Below are 20,159 nucleotides of genomic sequence, written 5' to 3'. Positions count from 1 at the left end.
TGATTAATTATTCTGTCAGGAAATTTCTCCTTGGTTAGTTTCCATCCTGTTGTCCAGGTTTTACATGCTGTATGTAGCCATTGGCTTTCCCCCCACCCCATCCAAGCACAGCTATTCCACACGATTGTAAGTCTGCTGTAATCAGCAGAAGGACTGCTTAATCAATTAAACCAGCCAACAGGCCTGCCCTTGTACAATGGTCACACCCCCTTTCCTTTACCACAAGGATGGGGAATGGATAACCTGTTTTTATTGATTCTTGTTTGCTGCCTACCTTTGGTGAGATTGGCGGCTGTATAAACATGATTGATAAATAAATAAATCTTTATATTCTAAAAATATTTTGAAGAAGAAACTCTACCCTTTTGCTCTGCTCTGACCTCAATAACTTCCCCTTTATTTATTTTCTTACCCTTATTTCCTGCTTTTATTCTAAGGAGCAAAATGCAATACACATGGATTTTCCTTTATAACATCACCCAGCAATCCTATGGGCTTGGCTGATCTCATCCTCTTCGCTTCCACCCACCGTGCCTTCTTCCTAAGTGTAACACTGGGAAAACTACACTATATTGTTGGATTCAAAACAGTTGCTCAGTCCTTTTTTTACTTCAAAACTCTTATAATGTCCTCCAACAGAAAAGAAGCCCAAAATACCTGCATAATTCCACATAATTATAATGTAACTACACAAAAAAGTTTAAGACATCATTCGCAAGGATCTTCTATGTCCATAGGTGTAAGTAGCCCACAGAATTGGCTACCAATTATGATTTTATTTTTGTACAAGAGAGGAATAAATTATTTTCACAAAAAATACTTTAAGGGAAAATAGTTATTACATAATGTGGACTTATTTAGGAGATTTTTTCATATAACTTATATATATTTAATAAAACAAGGAACCCATGTTAATATATAGAGAAACATACAGAATTATTACATATAGATGTGTTTGGAACACACACAGATGCATGGTTATTCTGTGATGCTGATTTTAAACAGCAAAACAGCTACAGCAGTTGCTGGTTCTTTCCATACTTCATGTTCTCTCAAATGGATTTTTCCTGAGGAATTCAATATATGCATATGTGTGTGTGTGTGCGAAATCATATGATTATATATTATATATATTGTCTGTCTGTCTGTCTGTCTGTCTATCTATCTATCTATCTATCTATCTATCTATCTATCTATCTTCTCACGTGTTTCTATATATGATTCCATATTCCCCAAACTGAAGATCAGCTGAAGATAACACTTGATACAACCAGTACACTATAGCTGATGCAGCCTTAATTTTCTAAGAATTCTGGGAGTTGAAGTCCACCTCTTTTAAACTTGCCAGGGTTGAGAAACATTGCTTTAAAAGGTGCCAAGGTCTTTGATGTCCAAAGCAATTCAATTATAGGCAAAGGGTTGGAGTTGTGTTAACCCTGGTTTCTTATCAATTTCTGAGTTCCTCCTCATCATCATCATAACCTTGTAACGTGGAAGAAGTTAGCAATGTATGACTAACACTTTTGAGACTCTAAAAGCTGTCTCTAAAAGTATCCCCTAGTTGGACACAGTTATTATGCATGTTTGGGTTATAGAGTCTAGATGGAAAAGAAAGAGCCAGGCAGCATTCTCATAACATTTGCAAACAACACAGTCAATTTTAAATGCTTGGGAAGGGAACTACATTACCACCACTGGACAGGGAATCAGCTGCCCCCAGTCCTTGCCAAGTTCCTTCCACCGTCATAAATAGGAAGGGAGAGACACATATCTCATACTTTTCCCTCCAGCAGCGGAAGCAACGAGGACTGGGAACTAGTTCCCATACCAAATCAGTATTCACCCATCCTTCCAGCTTGGTCATGCTAGATAATATTTCACCCACAGGGCCAAGCAGAGACTATTGCATAACCAAGGGCTACAATTTCCAGCCATAATAAATTAAATAGCAGGAACTTATTTTAAAAAAAAAGCTGCAGTAGAGTCGTGGCACTGAACCCCAGATTTCTATGCTCCCAGGAAGGTTACAGTCCCGAACAGCTGTTCCCAGCTGAGCCTAGGCTCGTAGGGATCATATGTCCTCATGAGAGTGGAGAAAACAAACTTGACACAATACTCCCACGTTGATCTGATTGTCTTGCAATGGGGAGTTTCAGACTTTCCCTTCCAGAGCAGTCTCTTATTTTTAAGAGCACAGATAACTTATTCCTTGAAGGGCAAATGCAAGAAAATTATGATAGAGTTGATGTCTGAATAGGTCAAATTTCTCAATATATTAAGAATGGCGTATTTTGCATGTGGCAGCAAGGAGGGCTGTGTTACTGGGGTAACTCATTCTCTGTTAAAGGGGAATTGATTTTCAGTCCTCTTATCAGATGACTCTTGTCCAAAACTATCATTACTCCTGTCCTAGGAAACCTCATCCTTCCTTTCCTTCCAAGACAAATTTATCTATGCAACTCCAGCTACAGCCAGTGATAGATTGCTTTGTTGCCAAAGCCTGGCAGAAATTCAGAAAGTAGATGGAAAGACAATCAACAGTTGCCAAAAGAAAGTAATAATAAGCAAAATCTTGAGACTAAAACAAGGGAATATCCTATTTCTGAACAGGTATATTCAGCAAAACTTTCTATAATCATGTCAATAGGAATACCTGGATCCCGTGCATTAGTCACATCTTCTTTTCATATTCCCAACACTGCTTTTAAGTGATAGCCTGGATAGACACGATGTACATCACATGGAGAGTCTATGCATAATAGGTTCCTCCCTCAAAAACTATTCTCCTCCACCTTATGGAAGTTAGTGGCAGAGGCACAATGGCAAGGGTATGGAAGATTCCCCTTTCTGCCTTTTTCAACTCTGTAAATACATGCTGGTTGCTAAAAGCACCCAAATTTTGACCATGTGACCATGGGGATGCTGCAACCATCATAAGTGCAAACACCAGCCATAAGTCACTTTTTTCAGCGCTGTCCTATAGCTTAGTTATGAATGGGTGTAAGTCACCTGTAACTACTTCACAATGCTTAGTTACTGCAAAATAGAGTCATAAATCTAACCACTGACCTCTGCATTTTACATGCTACTTGATCAGGAGTTCAACCTCTCACACAACTGACTAATCTGTCTAGAATAAATCTATATTCCAAGACTTAATTTATGTGAAACTTACTGTGGCCTAGAAAATACGTAACTGAAAAATTTGTCCATTCTTCTTTATGATTATCCATAGCCTTTCTTGGCCCATTTGGTTCCGTAAGCAACTTCATTACTTCCCATGTTTTCACAATCTATTCTCTACTCAATTTCTATTTTTCTGATTCATTTTCATGTATCATATTTCTACACAGCTTCTCAACTGTGCATTGGCTGCTTGACTTCTGAGGGAAGCACAGGTTGTACCTAATTCAGGGTAGAACAATTCTTGAGAAGCTTTGGAGAAGGTAAAGTTCTTTATTTTTTATACCAGAATGATCACACTAAAATTGCCCAAATAGCATGTACAAAGAATGTTTTTTGAAAATATCCCCACGGGCACCAACTAAAGGTTTTCCCCCCAAAGAACATTCTAATGGTGTTATATGAGGATACTTAGGTCTGATAGTAAGAAGGAAAGAAAGAATAAACCTCAGTGGGATAGATATGCATACTGAAGCCCAGGGACATCCATATGATAATTCAATAGCTGACCTTCCATAACACGCTTCACCCTAAACCTGGTTTTCTGACACTAAGATAAAAGCTGAATATTGAACTTCAGAGATCCATTTTGGTGTAGTAGCTAAGGTTCAGGGTGGAAATCATGAGACCCTAGTCCTATCTTAGGCATGAAGCCAACAGAGTGACTTTGAGTCAGTCACTCTCTCTCAGCCCAGAAAAACGGCGATGACCAACTTCTTCTGCCAAGAAAACTGCATGGACTTCTCCAGGCAGTCATCAGAATTCAGCACTGACTTGAAGGCACAAAACCAACTAACTATTGAACCACAAACTATGCACCCTCAGTTTAGCATAGTCTAAATGGTTGTTTTACTCTCAGTCACATAGAAGCAGCCAATGGGGTGTGTAGTCATCAACGATACTGATAACATCTAGCAATAATGGTCCAGGAAGATAAGTACAAGTAGCAACATTAATTGCCCAGGATTGAGGTTGGTTTAGACAGCAATGAAATGTATTCAGCAATAAGAAATATTTAGTGATTATCCCCAGCAGTTAATGTAAGACTGTATTTGAACCTGAAGTCCAATGACCCTCCTGTGCAAGTGGTAGGTGTCATGGCAACAGCCAGCCTCAGCCTGTCAAGGTCTGCTGCTACTGATTTTGCTCATGCAGCATTCTTTCTTTCTGATTATTTTTAAAGCACATTTTATTTTCAAGGAAGAGTTGCTGAGGCATATACACCTTCATAAATTCTCATTACATTGCATTTATTCTTCTGTTACAATGCATGATTCTCTGCTATCAAGACGAAAGAGAAAATGGTATTTATTCCCAAGTGAGTAGGTTTAACATCAGAAATATCAGTTTCCCTGCCATTTATACCTAGTTTTGCTATAAAATATTAAAGGCATCTTGCAACCAGAAATCAATCCATACACCAGGAAATCAAGAAAGGCCCTAAAATTGAGAAGATTGCTGTCACTTGCTTTTTTTTTTCCCTACCTGGAAGCCTATGTAGAAAAGCAGCAAAGAATAATAGACAAGAAAGGATGAGGTGTAACCAAACCATCTTCCCAAAAGGTCAGGAGACTTTGAGAATTTTTTTTCTTGTACAGTGCACATAAGTCATCACTCTTGGAAGCCATTGCTTGCCCTTTTGTTCACCTCTACCCCACCTCATGCTATTAGGCATATAGCAGTCTCCCCCTCCTTCTCAATGATTGTGTTCTCTCTGCCCCCCCCCACGTCACCCTCATGATATGAACCATCATCTCAGAACTGACTATGGACCTCCCATCTGTCAAAGCAGTCAGGTTACAAGTAACACTAGATAAACGGCTGACAATCCATCTGCCTCTGTGCATTTGAACATACACCATCCTTCTTCACAGAGCCAACAATAGCTGGTAAAAGACAGTTTGGTCCTGGAAATGCATTTCCTCTCTATCCTATCACAGACTCTCACAACCTATGAACAACAACCCCTTCCGCATCCTATTTTGGAAGCATTCAGCACATTCCCAAGCCATGCCCCTGAAATTACCAATTTTCGGCTGCATGATTTACTCACATTGCAAAATTTGTGTGTTAAGATTTAACACATTTATTTTGTGATCTTCCACCCCAAAAATATTCCCTGCAAATGAACAGCCGGAACTTTTTCAGAACAGTGACATCACTGCTTCACTGGCAATATTCCTGGGGGACTTGTAGAGGTCAAAAGCATATTTAAAAAATTAAAAATGTGCCCCAGGACATAAAGCTTGCACACCACTGCTGTCAAGCCACAAAGGACTTATCTAGTAATGAATACTATTCCAATAAATCACTAAGTCCGTTGAAATAAAGGCAGTTGGATGTGCTCATCCTGTTTCTTTCTTAACTTTTTGATGTATCCAGTCTGTTTCCTTTTCCACTTTGTCCTCCTCCATTTACATCAGTGCAGCTATCACAAGTAAGGAAGAAACTTTGAAATACTATTAATTACCAACAGAAAAAGCATTTTTTGAGCAGAAAGTTCTTGTACATTTTTAGTAGTTCTTAATCAATTTGATGGGATTAAAATGTTATCACAATAGAAGAGAACTTTGATGAAACACTCATGGATGGAATATGGTGTTCTTGTGTGTAATTAGTAAAGAATGACCAAAGGGGTCATCTTTTATTATATAATTATCTCACCGAAAGTCATGTCCTGATTTTCACTCAACAATCATTTCTCCAGAAATTTATAACTTCTAAGGACTTTCTCATTTTAGTTTAACTCTAAGGCAGATATCATGACAGAAGTCCTCTTAGGGAGAACTTTCAGATTAAGAAATCTGCACAGCCATCAGGGAGAGGAAACGATGTATAACCGAAAACAACAGCACCAATTGTAGCACTATCTGCCACTATCTGTCAATTTAAAAACTAGAGGGGGGGGAATGAAAGAAATTCAAACAATTAGATCAGGGGTGTCCAACCTTGGCCACTTGAAGCCTGGAGGACTTCAACTCCCAGAATTCCCCAGCCAGCTAGGGAATTCTGGGAGTTGAAGTTCTCCAGGCTTCAAGTGGCCAAGGTTGGACACCCCTGAATTAGATGTTTATGTAATACACTTATCCAAAATGAATTCTATTGGCTCATCTTAGTCTATTGTTTGAAATATAGGAGTTAATTGGCCCTCTTCATGTACACATTAATTGTTGCTGAATTAACCTGTTTTAAAGATTTGCTCAATAGATTGAACTATATTATACCCAAATAGTCTGATTACACCACAAAATTAAACCTACAAAAATATGCCAATTAAAAGTAAGTAGAAGTGAAAAGTTTATTTTATTTAAGTTTAATCAAACTATAGTACCTACATTCCTACCCCTTTATTTTAGCTATTTTCAGTTTGGTTCAGAGATGTTGATTTGCAGTTAGAACAACAATCTCTTGCCAAGAGATTATTATGAATTTAGAGTGATCTGAATGACTTTCCCGCCCAATGACTTTTTCTGCAAAGCAATCCAAAATTTAATAGGAAACTGTTCCCTGTTTGTTCCAAACAAAACGATTTGGCGAGATCTTACAAGAAAGTCCTATTCTTCAGAATTTTGCTGAATTCATCTTTGATTTAGATCTAGTGGCTGCAGATTTGTGGTTGGGGGTGGAGGCAGGAATCAATTAGTGAAACCATAAACATAACTATAACACGATTTAAATTTTTATCATAAGGTTTGGGGTGTTGAAGGCTTATTAATTTTTAAATTATGTTAAACTTAATAATTAAAACCCTCTGACAGTGGGAGTGATTACCCAAAGAAAAGTTTGGCTCTTTTTCATCAGATGTATTGAACCAAAGGCTAGAATAGTCTTTGCCTTAATATAAATTAGGCTGGATTGGGGACTTCCCAATTGGAAATCCCAAACTAGAATATTCACTTCTAATTTTGTGATGCTCCTTTGAGTTGTAAAACGTAAGCTTTCTTTCAAGGTGAGCTTGACTCCTTTCTGGATGCATCCATGAAGTTTACAGCAATATGGAAGTGAACAGAAATTACCTTCTTCTGGAATATCCTTCAATTTCTCAATGTATCTTACAGTCCTGATATTCCCTGGAGATTTTAATACCACCTGATGCTCCCACCCTAAGGTAGACATTTCATGTATTTCCTGCTTCAGAATGATAGTAAAGTAAATATCACAGTGATTTTTATTAATGGCAATGTAAGGACACTTAGAGACTACAAGAAAGGTCACAAAGTGATGCAGTTTGGTGATTACATGAATGCAAGAGTAACTTCCTTTCATGGCATAGGAGCCATAGTGGTGCAGTGGTTAGAATACAGCATTGCAGGCTAACTCACTGCCCACAGTCTGGAGGTCGATCCTGACCGACTCAAGATTAACTCAGCCTTCCATCTTTCCAAGGTTGGTAAAATTGAGGACCCAGATTGTTGGGGGCAATATTCTGACTTTGTAAACTGCTTAGTAAAGCGCTATGAAGAGGTATATAAATCAAAATGCTATTAACTGCTACTCATGGAACAACCTGGGATTCTGTTAGAAGAAAAGTTAGAGAAAAAACTGGAAATGCTATTTTTGAATGGAAGATTACACATCCTGTGCTCACAATACCAAGGATCTAACTTTGGCTACTCTTATAATAACCCAATGAAGTGCGCAATTTGGTGGAATGTCCACAAAGAAGTTAGAATAGGTCCATACAACTTATTTCTTTCTTTCTTTCTTTCTTTTTTTTTAGTAATGATCTATCTGAATCAGCTTCTCAGGAATTTCCAGAGAACTTTCCTCAGGTTTGAAATCTACTCATGATTAGCTTCACTAGCTGATTAGCCTCAGATGATTTATTTATTTATTAAGTCATGGGTTATTAAGCTATAATGTTAACGTGACTAGAACATGTCTTCATTTGGATAATCCATTCTATGGCTTAAAACTCAGTGAACTTAATTGAGGATAAGATGTCATGAACATAAGAACCTTCAGCTGTAATTGAACAGAATTGGAATTTGTATTATAAAACATCAAATGGAGACTATACAAAAACTGAAACAAAAGCTAAACATGGATGGATGAAAGAAACAAAAATTACATCACTTACTAATCCTGCAGAACATTTGGGAAACAACTAAGGAAGTTTTATTTTTGTGTATAAGGCCCATGTACCACTCTAATCACACTCATTCTGAATGGCTTTTTTTCCTTCTGCTCCATTGTGTCCAATTCTCAGCGCTGCCTGAAAAAGTCCATGCAGTTTTCTTAATAAGATTTTTCAGAAGTGATTTGCCATTGCCTGCTTCCTGGGGTTGAGAGAGATGCCTGGTCAAAAGACATCCAGCTGGCCTTGTGGTTAAGCCAGGACTAGAATGCACAGTCTCCTAGTTTCTAGCCTAACGCCTTAACTGTTGTGAACTAAAGAAATGTAATTAATAAAGATTCATTTGCATAGCAGGATCGTAATCCTGCACTTCCTATTGGCCCTTATAATAGCAAGTTATGATTGGTTAATTCCGAGCAATCTGACTGGCTGTTGGCGGGACGAGTCCCATTGGACGAGGTTCAGACCCGATAACAACATCCATTGGTCATCCGGATAGCAGTCACTCTATAAAAGGGTGGCCGCTATCTGGGGGTTTTTTGTCTCTGTTATCATGCTTTAAATAAAGAGCTGAAGTTCACAAGAAGCAGTTTAGTCTCCGTTTCTACGCCCATGCCTCATATATAACACTGGTGACGAGGGTGGGATACGGAGACAATAGAGCTGGCTAAACCCTACAGAGCACCAACCGAAGCACGTGGCTGAGAGCGCACCTACATCAACAGGATGTCAGGCGGCGCTATACCACCCGCTCCTTTTGACCCAGACAAAGAAGACTGGGAGTCGTATATGGAACGTTTCCAGATATTCTTGGAAACCAACAATTTAGAAGACGTGTCCACCAGCAAGAAAAGAGCGGTGTTTTTGACGTACTGCGGGCCTGCCGTATTCCGGGTGGCTAAAGCAATCGCAAAACCGGCTGTAGTAACAGAAATGGGTTGGGACACCCTCACACCCCTCCTTCAGGCTCATTATGCATCCACAGCATCAACACTAGCCCGAAGACACGAGTGTTACCAGAGGGAACAACAGAAAAGCCGTAGCTGCCCAGTTCCGGGATTAGATGCACGACACGGGCATAGAAGGCCTATGGAGAAAGACAACGTCAGCTTTCCAAAGGCCGTCACCTATGCTACTGCAGCAGAAGAAACCAGGAAGTCGGCTGCTCGAAGGCACCGCAACCACGCACCGCCTCGTCAACTCTCCCGTGACACTTCACCAGGCTTAGAGAAGTTTCCGGCAACAAAGAATCGCAAACCGAAGAGTGATGAAGAAGAAGTCATCAGGATTCGGGACAATCAAAGTCCACGAATTCTAAGGACTCCGCACAAATGCAAATTCTGCTACGCACTCTGCCAAAGTTGTGGAGCCAACCATAAGAGAAGCAACTGCAAATTCCGCTACACACTCTGCCACGCCTGTGGGAAGAGAGGCCACATCGCACGGGCCTGCAGAAGCAAGAGAGAGTCCAACCCAAGCCGAAGGGAGAACACCCTCCGACAAACCGCAAGAAACATTCTTGTAAACCGGCATCGCTTGGGTAACCAAGAAAACAACCACTCCTACAGAAACAGAGCACTGGCTCTTCAAGCAAAATGGGAAGAGGCACACCAAACGACAACCATTGGCCACGCTTCGCTACTTGACGCTCAGAAAATCCGAGTGAGAGTCACCATAGAAAACCAACCTTGCCAGATGGAAGTCGATTCGGGATCGTCCCTCTCGATGGTCTCCTGGAAGACCCTCAAACAACTCATCCCGACCATCCGCTGTCAGGACCTCAGCATCCAGAGGATCGTCCTCAGGGATTACCAGGGGAACACGATTCCAGTCGCTGGCTTGACTCAAGTCCAAGTAACTTTCAAAAATCATAGTGCAGCACTCCCATTGACTGTTGTCGACGGCAACCGGCCCAGTTTGCTAGGCCTACAATGGTTCGCCCCACTAGGGATTGAGTTAGCCGGCATTCACCATGCCCAGAGCAACGACTGGGAAGAAGGCATCGGCCAGGAATTCCAGGACGTCTTTTCGGACAACTTAGGCAAGTACAAAGGGACCTCTATATCATTTAACCTCAACCCAGAAATAGCCCCTATCCGCCTTAAGCCTCGTCGGGTACCATTCGCCCTTAAACCCAAGATCGACGAGCAACTTGATAAGTTAATAGCCCAAGGGGTGTTGGAGCCTATTGACCATGCCCGATGGGAGACCCCAATCGTAACCCCCATCAAACCGGATGGGTCGATCAGAATTTGTGGAGACTACCGCGCCACCCTGAACCACGCACTCCAACAGAGCGCTTATCCGGTGCCAGTGGTTCAACATCTTCTCCACTCCCTGGGGGCGGGAAGATCTTCGCAAAGTTAGACTTAGCGCAAGCGTATCAACAACTACCCGTTGATACGGAAACCGCAGAGGCACAGACTATCGTTACACACCGAGGTGCCTTTAAATGCAACAGACTCCAGTTCGGAGTGAGTGTAGCTCCCGGGATATTTCAGAGTCTAATGGAGAGACTTTTGCAAGGCATAAAGGGGGTTGTGCCGTATTTTGATGACGTTTTAATTGCGGCCCCTAATAAAGAAGAGCTCGAACGGCATCTCAAACTAGTTCTACATAGATTCAAAGACGCCGGCCTCAAGGTGAAAAAAAATAAGTGTCAACTGTGTACTGAGTGGGTGGAGTTTCTTGGCTATCTCCTCGATAGACAAGGAATCCACCCCACCGAGACCAAACTCAAAGCAATTAAAAATGCCCCAAGACCTAAAAATAAGGCTGATCTCCAGGCCTTCTTGGGACTCATCAATTTTTATAACATCTTCTTGCCTCACAAGGCAACTGTAGCCGAACCCTTACATCGACTTCTCGACAAGAAAGCTATTTGGGTTTGGGGTCACAGAGAAGAACATTCTTTTAGAAAGGTTAAAGACTTATTAACTTCCGACGCTGTGCTAATGCAGTACAACGAGACTTTGCCATTAAACATTACTTCCGACGCATCACCATTTGGGGTTGGAGCCATTTTGAGCCACGTGTTACCAAACGGGAATGAGGCTCCTATTGCTTACTTTTCCCACACGTTATCAAAGGCTGAACGAAACTATAGCCAACTTGACAAAGAGGCTCTTGCTATTGTATCGGCCGTGAAACGATTTCACGAATATGTCTACGGGCGGCCCTTTACTCTAGTCACAGACCACAAGCCTTTACTTGGCATTTTAGCAGGTGATAAACCAACGCCGCATATATTATCACCTAGAATGACTCGCTGGTCAGAATTCCTAGCAGCCTACAACTACGTCCTACAGCATCGCCCAGGGAAAGCCATTCCCCACGCTGACGCTTTGAGCCGTTCCCCACTTCTGGAAACCGTCAGCGACCCAGCTCCGACCCTCAATACGCTGCAAATTGAAACCCTCAACTCGCCGCCACTAACGGCAAGGGATATCGCCGCCGACACAAAACGGGACGCTATCCTCGCAAAAGTTCTCAGTTGGGTCAAACGCGTCTGGCCAGTCGAAGAAACTCCCGCCACTTTTGCACCGTTCAAAAACCGCCAAACGGAACTATTCTCCCAGAAGGGCTGCATACTATGGGGAGATAGAGTCGTCGTGCCAGAGAGACTACAGCGACTCGTGTTGCAAACCCTCCACGAAGGACATCCGGGCATCGTCCGCATGAAGGCTCTCGCTCGAAGCTACGCGTGGTGGCCAGGCATCGATAAACAAATTGAAGCCTGGGTAACCACGTGTAGAAACTGCCAAGAGGTCAGCAACGCCCCACCGAGAGCAACCCCACTGAATGGGAAACGCCTCGAGGCCCGTGGTCCCGCATCCACATTGATTTCGCGGGACCTACGAAGGGACACACTTTTCTCCTAACCGTGGATGCTTACTCTAACTGGCTCGAAATCCACAAGATGAAAAGCACGACTACTGACTCCGTTATTAAAAAACTAGATAAATTATTCGCAACACACGGTTTCCCGGACGTTCTAGTTTCCGACAACGGACCCCAATTTACTGCTCTCACCTTCGAACAATACTTGGCGGACCGAGGCATCCGCCATGCCTTAACTTCGCCGGCTCACCCTGCGGCAAACGGTAGAGCGGAACGAATGGTCCAATTCCTTAAAAGGACACTCCAAAAAATGGATCCGGGGGACATCGACGCTAGATTGAACAAAATACTCTTACTACAACACATTACCCCCCAAAGTGTCACCAACAAGACTCCAGCTGAACTTTTAATGGGGCGGAAGCTTCGCTCCCACCTCGACCGATTTCACCCATCTTATGCGCCAGAGAAACCTTGCGGATCCAGCGGAACGTATCGCCAATTCAAGGTAGGCGACTTGGTATACGCTAAAAACCTTTCCGGCGAACCGTTGTGGGTCCCTGCCACCGTAGTCTACCTCACTGGCCCTAGATCTTACCGCCTTAAGACAACAGACGGCAAGATATGGAAACGCCACATAGACCAACTTCGATCTCGTTTACAACCAAATATCCGCGACCCTCCGGACTTCCAAACTCAGGGGAGGGAGTGCCGAGGGGCGAGGGCCGTGTAGACGACGGCGTAATCGAGGACAGGCAGCCGCTAAACCGAGTACTCGCGCCACCTGAAGAAAGTCCGGGATTGGGGCCATCCTCCCCGCAGAGGAACACCATAGCGGAAACAGGCCCGCCCGATCCAGGAATGGACTTAAGGGACTCTGATAGTATCGCGGAAGCAACCCTGGGCGGAAACGAGCCTTGCGTTCCACCGGAACCGAACTTTAAACAAAAACCGGTGGAACAGCAGAAATCAACTAGGCAGGTAAAACAACCTGCATACCTGCGAGATTACGTCACCACGGCCATCAAACGGAACCCAGGGGGGAGGGGTGTTGTGAACTAAAGAAATGTAATTAATAAAGATTCATTTGCATAGCAGGATCGTAATCCTGCACTTCCTATTGGCCCTTATAATGGCAAGTTATGATTGGTTAATTCCGAGCAATCTGACTGGCTGTTGGCGGGACGAGTCCCATTGGACGAGGTTCAGACCCGATAACAACATCCATTGGTCATCCGGATAGCAGTCACTCTATAAAAGGGCGGCCGCTATCCGGGGTTTTTTTGTCTCTGTTATCATGCTTTAAATAAAGAGCTGAAGTTCACAAGAAGCAGTTTCGTCTCCGTTTCTACGCCCATGCCTCATATATAACATTAACTATTGTATCAGATTGGCTCTTTTTATTTACAGTAGCACATTTAAAATATCCATTCCTCTATCTGTATATCTGCACCTTAATGTCATGGTATAGAAACACTAAATGAAATAAGCCAAGTAGGGAAGCACATTGATGAATAGAGGGAAGGGCTGCTCGGGATTTGCAGGGGTTCGGGAGAGCCTCTAGCTAAATTTCTGTGCAGTTTGAAGAACCCCCAAATCCCACTCCTGGCTGGCCCTGCCCACCCTGTCCTGATCCTCCCAGAAGTCCCCATGTGGCTCGTTTTGGATGCAGGTAAGTGCAGAGCGTGCATGGAGGCTCGGAAAGATGAAAAACAGGCCTCCCGGAAGTTTGGGGAGGCCGGAAATGGGCCTGTTTCTGGCTTTCAGAGAGCCTCCGGAGCCTGGGGAAGCTGTTTTTGCCCTCCCGGAGGCTCAAGGAAAGCCTCTGGGGCCCCGGGAGGGCAAAAACGTCCCCCCGCCATGGTGCAGGAGGCCGACTAGGCCACACCCATCATGGCCATGCCCACCAGGAACCGGGCAGAGAACCCTTTGCTAAAAAATTTTGAAGCCCACCTCTGGATGAATATATACTTTACATAAACACACAAAGGCATTTATCCAAGATACAGTACTACTTTTTAGTTTACCAGGAGAGTGACTAGCACAAGGTCACCTAGCTGGTTTTGTGCCTAAGGTGGGACTACAATGCAGCCTCACAGTTTCTAGCCCAATGCCTTAACTGCTACACCAAACCAGCTCTGAGTGGCATATGACTCTCCAAATCTGTAATTTGAGTTAAAAAGCAAAATATTGATTGGCCTTATTCATTTAAATTCAATATAAAAGTTAAACATAGCTCTTTTTTTCCTCTACCTTACAAATAACATTATTTGTTAACATAAAAGGGAATTTTGAAGCAACCTGCTATCTTATTCCATTTTAATGCACAGTATTGATGTCACTGATTGATTAAGATTATTTCTAGCACCCAGTGTGACTCAGAGCATCTTTAATTTAACAACCTCCATAGACCGTAACATTTCTACCCACAGATCAGGTTTTTGACAGTTTAAAACTGTATCAGCATATCACTAGATATATTTGCTGAAAAATACAGCTGTATGGAATGTAGAAGTGACAGAAGATGCCAGGAAGCTGGTGCATCAGGGACTACCCTATGCACTTTTTTCTGATGTGACATAGCACTTTACATTATTATTAATCATCATTAGTGATTTAAATGCCCTATGCATACGTAAGGTGTTTCATACCCTTGAATATAAGTGTTGTTCACAACCGGGTTTCAATAGAAGAGAATATTTGTAGCTCAAGATTGAATTATGAAGTCCTTGGTGCTCTCTGAGTTTGGTTGTTTTCTTGCAAACATTTCATTACTATTATTCTTCTCATTCTTCCTATTACCTATCTCTTCCCACTTATGACTATAACCATGTTGCTTGTATCTTTACAATTCATATTGTTTTATTTGTTTTCCTAGTATGTTTTTATTTCCATATTAAATAACCTATGTATGTTTTGATTGCTTATTAGTACCTATGACTATCACTAAGTGTTGTATCTTATGATTCTTGATGAATGTATTTTTTCTTCTTTTTTATGTACACTGAGAGCATATGTACCAAAGACAAATTCCTTGTGGGTCCAATCACATTTGGCCAATAAAGAATTCTATTCTATTCTATTCCACAATTAGGTAACTTCTTCCGTGCACATCTGCAAGAAAACAACTAAACTCAGAGACCATTAAAGATTCCACACAACCAGATTTGTTATTCTGCTTCAAAAGCTTAGCTAATAATACTGGAACTCTAAAAACCCATTCCTGAATACCTTTTTTATTCTATCATAGGTAATGTCTTTCTCCAACATACTTGACTTTTTTAAAAGGCAGTCAACATGTGAATCTAATACAGGTAGTCCTTAACTTACGACTACAATTGCGACCAAAATTTATGTTGCTAACCAAGACAGTTAAGTGACCTTTGCCCCATTTTACAACCTTTCTTGCCACAGTTGTTAAGTGAATCATTGTAGCTCTTAAATTAGTAACACAGTTGTTAAATCTGGCTTCCTGTTGACTTTGCTTGTCAGAAGGTCGTAATAGGTGATCACATGACCCCGGGACATTGAAATCATCATAAATATGAATCAGTTGCCAAGCATCTGAATTTTGATCCCATGACCAAGGGGATGCTGCAATAGTCATAAGTGTGAAAAATGGTCATAAATCATTTTTTCAGTGCCGTTGTAACTTCAGTCACTAAATGAATTGTTGTAAGTTGAGGACTACCTGTAATATTAAGTTACTAGGGTAATTTTGAATTTAAGATTCAAGAATGACTCCTCCACTCAGAAATATGCTCCTCACTGGATATTTAGAATAAGTTCTTACAGGATTATTTCAGGACTGCAACTACAATACTATAAAAAGGAAAACATATTTCTATATATTAAATGAGTCACACTTTTTTTTTCTTCTGAATAGCCTAGAGAGAATAACAGCCTGCCGTTCATTCCACATAACTTTAAAAATGGAATTTAATTTGCAATGTGATCAGAACATAGCCTCTTTAAAATACATTTCTCAATTTACCAATAAAATTGGAAAAAGAGGTTGTGAGATAGGAAAAGAATATTTTAAGCCATCATGTAAAAGAGTTAAAGAATCTTTCTTCACATCAGTTCCCTGCAAGAATACAAGCTCATAGCTGCTTTCAGCTTTAAAAATAAAACATTGGAAGAAGAGAAGATGTATATGTAGTTAAGCCTTCATTTGATTGTTAAAATGTTTTCTTACAATTCTGATCATATTTTCAGAATCTGATCTTAAACACCGGATATAATACTTTTCTGTAAGAGTGCCAAGCCCAGTCATAAAAAGGGTATTTGTCAAACATGTTATCACATTTCCAGCTATGCAGAAGTAACACCCCCAACACTGTGTTTAACAGTTGTTTCCTACTCATCTCCCAAAAATGTAGATTCTTTTCTCTTATCTGATCTTCTGAATCTCATTCCCAATTCCACTTTATTTAACCACTTCCAAAATGCATGACCTACTCTTTATTACTACAAACATAAATAGCAAAGTACTTAAAACAAGAGGTAATAATCATAATCTTTGTCTATTTTTATAAAGATTTTCAAAGAGAAATTATAATACAGCAGTATCTGTAACAGTTGATACATCATGAGATAGATTTTGGTTATTTGTTTGAATATTAGTCTTACTTAAAACTGAAAAACTGCAATGGGGAAAATATTTATAGGTAGTTTTTGCTTATCAACTCTGCTGTTTAGTGACCATTCAAAATTACAATGATGCAAAAGAAAAAAATAGCTTATGACCAATCCTTGCATTTATGACTACTGCAGTGACTACTGCAGTGATGTGATTGCCATTTGTGTGCTTTGCAACTTGCTTGCAGCAAGCGGAGTTAAGTAGAGGTGGTAGAAATAAAATCATAAGTCCCAGTCATGTGATGTTTCACTTAACGACTGCAGTGACTTGCTTAATGACCAAGTGGGAGTGAGGTCATAAGCCAATTGCAATCATGTGGTTTCTGCTTAGTGACTGCTGTGGTTGGTAATGGAGTTTTTGGTCCCAATTGCCACCATTAGGTTAGGACTGTCTGCATATGCACTATGCATAGAGAATCCCAGACTGTGAATTCTATTTCTGAAAACACCGATCTCTCTTCTTTCACTCTGTGGAACCTATTCTGGTGAAGTGCAATGTAGACTAGCCTCCTCATGGTGCATCCCAGCCAGGCAACGTGACTTTGTCACAACTAAATAATTTGCACATTCTTGCTGCTGGACCTCACAAGGATCCCCCAGCAAGAAAAAGTAGCATGAATATGCTGTATTCTCTTATGCCATACAAAATAAAAGAACCTATTCTGGTTTAGTCTAGTATCTTGAGCTCAGTTCAGGAAGTTTCAGTGTCATTCTCCTAACCTGATCAAGACTAATCAATCAGCTACCTTGGTGGTAATAATAGACTACCATTATACTGGGTTTCAGAATATACTGTGTAATCAATATTCGGCGGGTCTGAGGTCTCTTGCTTTGCACCCAAAGCCCTGGTTCAAAGCTGAAGGAAGAACAGTATTGGATAATGGAAAATGACTATTAGAAATTCTCCCCCACCAATCAGTTCACAAATGTCAGGGTCAAAGAAGACTGGTGCATGTGTCTACTGCTTTAAGACAGGTAGTTGCATCCTATATGCAGCCCTCCAAAGCAGATCCACTTTCTTTCACATCCCTGTGTCATGGATTCTGAGCCACTGGCCCCACTAAAGAGAGTGATCCCATCTTTTTACTTACTTGTGCCTCTCAGGGTGCGCTCAGGCCCTTCAAGGGGGCTGGGCTGCTTCACATCACATGTCTCTTCTTTCTGAGGAAGGCTGCTCTTCTCTTTCTCACCCTGCCACCTGGTAGGCAGAAAAAGCACAACCAATCAATTTCTCTTCGCATCCATAATGTATCAGGGCTGGGCTAATGTTGAATTTGTAAACAGTCTGAAGGAAATTCCCTGAGTCATCAAATCAAATTTTCAAACTGATTTATTTCAAATCAAAACAGACACCTCTTAATCAATTCAATTCAGACCAATTCAGGCCCTTTTTATATATGCGCACATAGGTTCAAATCAAATTATTAAGAGTCTGATTATTTGATTTGGACATCCAAATTGAATTAGACTAATTTTCCAAATTAACTTGTTAATTTCAGTCAGATCAACTTGCCAACCTAAATCAACAATTCAAATGGGAGTGGACCCAATTTGCATAGGCGTATTATATATCTCCAACTATCTTAACATAATGCACAGAAGGGTTATAATTATTAAACCATAATTCTGTCTTTTGCCTAACACCTTAATAAAGCAAAGGCCAGGTTCTTTTAGGAGGAAGCAATTTCTTTGACCTAAGGTGCCAAATCACATGACCCAAACTCACATATCACATGCAATGAGTGCAGTAAATGTTTTAGTTAAATGAACTAGCACTGGCATATGACAGCTGTTGGCATATATCAGAGCAATTCTGAAATTGTTACGATACATATATATGCCATCAGGATGCCACAGCAAGCTATCTACAATGGTCAGGCAATAATGCTATCTGAGAACCCGGTGAAGCAATAAAACAATTTTGCTACAAGCGCTTGTCTGTGTAGATCTATTCAAATCAAATTCTTAACAAGTCTCACTGTGTTAATGAATTTGGCCCTAAGTGATAGCTTGTTTTTAGTGCTAGAGTCTAAAAATGGAGTTGTTCTTCTCCCACCTTGGTTCATAAATTTTTTTTTGTAGCATTCAAGTGCTAAACTTTCTCAAGAAAACTAGGGCTAAAAGGATGATATGTATCCTATGATGTATCTTATTTAGTAATATTTGGAAAATGGAAAGCAGAGTTAGATTTTTTTCTCTATTCACCTATACTTTATTCAAATAATAAAGGCAGAATAAAAATATAATAAATAAATAAGAAGATATATCCTTAGAAAGATATATCTAGGAATACATACTGAGTGACACTTACCGATAATGAAAAGGGGCAACAGTGGCCATAATGGGATGGTTGTGCTGTGGCAGAGAAGAAAAACTAATAGGTGCTGTATGTAACACAGGTCCCTTATTAAGGTTGCTTGTATCCAGTGAGATTGTTTGAAGATTATCTTCTTGCTTGGACGTCCCATTTTCCTTCCAGTTGACTTCTGAGGCTGACTGACCTTTTGCTGGACAGCTCTGAGGCCTCTTTGTGGTAGATCCCTCTGGAGTCTTTGCCATTAATGTCTCATTATGTAGGTTGAGATATGAAGGGCTCTTCCCTGGCAGATGAGTGGTCTTTGCAGATTCAGCAGGTGTGCTGGGTTTTCCAAGGACCTTCACAGCAACAAGGCTGCTGTTACTTTCACCTTGTTTAGAGGTGTTCTTTATTTTTTCATTTGTCTGAATAACAGCTTTCTTCACTATCTTGGTGGGCCTGGAATTGGCCTTTGGTAAGCCCCCGGGGTTACTGTAGCCAGACACTAAACCGGAACTGAGGCTAGAGTCCATCTCCTCTGTCTCATCATGGCTCCCAGATATGTCTGTTTTCTCTGGTCTAGGATTTGCAGCAGCTGCAGCCTTAACCATGAGCTTCTGCTTTGACCCTTTAGGAGCTCCATAGCTTGAGCTTCCCTGTGCCTTCCCTATCCTGGGAGATGCTATCCTTGGTGAGGAATATGCTCCCACACAGTTCTGTTTAGGGGGCAGTTTAGGAGATGCTGCCAGAGTGTGTATCTTGCTATGAGATGCAGCTCTGGGAATAGGTATAGAGGAGGCATAATGGCTGCGTCCAGCTGCATTCACATTGGCTGTTCCATTCATCATCAGCAAAACTTGGATGGAGGAAGGTCAATCTGAGAAAACACAAATCAAAGCATATTAAGTCTGGAACTTCAAAGCCGAACCTGTTCAGCACAAGGGTGTGTATAGCTGCAAGTGAAAATCTTTCCATCCTTTTAAAAGTTCGTTTTACTTTTACCTTTTCATATTACTTACCAATAAGACAAAAGATTGCTAGCTGGGTAACACTGAAATTGCTGTTTTCTGCTTACATAATACTGAAATCAAGCGTACCATCTTAGACAATAAAAATAGTTTTGGG

The 20,159-nt window shown here is 41.1% G+C and overlaps 1 protein-coding gene across 6 annotated transcripts in view; it reads right to left on the bottom strand.

Annotated features, from left to right (window-relative positions):
- Nucleotides 1-20,159, bottom strand: part of NAV1 (neuron navigator 1) — a 262,874-nt gene that overhangs the window by 186,924 nt on the left and 55,791 nt on the right. For all 6 annotated transcript variants that reach the window (XM_026680885.2, XM_026680886.2, XM_087962421.1 and 3 more), the window contains exons 2-3: nt 19,050-19,911; nt 17,830-17,936 (exon numbers count right to left, since the gene is read on the bottom strand). In XM_026680885.2, coding sequence (XP_026536670.1) covers nt 17,830-17,936; nt 19,050-19,882 — 940 coding nt within the window. In that variant the 5' untranslated portion in view covers nt 19,883-19,911. The remainder of the gene's footprint in view (nt 1-17,829; nt 17,937-19,049; nt 19,912-20,159) is intronic.

The sequence above is a fragment of the Notechis scutatus genome, chromosome 3, assembly GCF_049901735.1.
Source record: "Notechis scutatus isolate UNSWTSFEM ecotype Mainland chromosome 3, rNotScu1.2, whole genome shotgun sequence".
Lineage (NCBI taxonomy): Eukaryota > Metazoa > Chordata > Lepidosauria > Squamata > Elapidae > Notechis > Notechis scutatus.
Note: the sequence above shows the minus strand (reverse complement) of the source record. Positions and strands in the feature narration are given on the sequence as shown.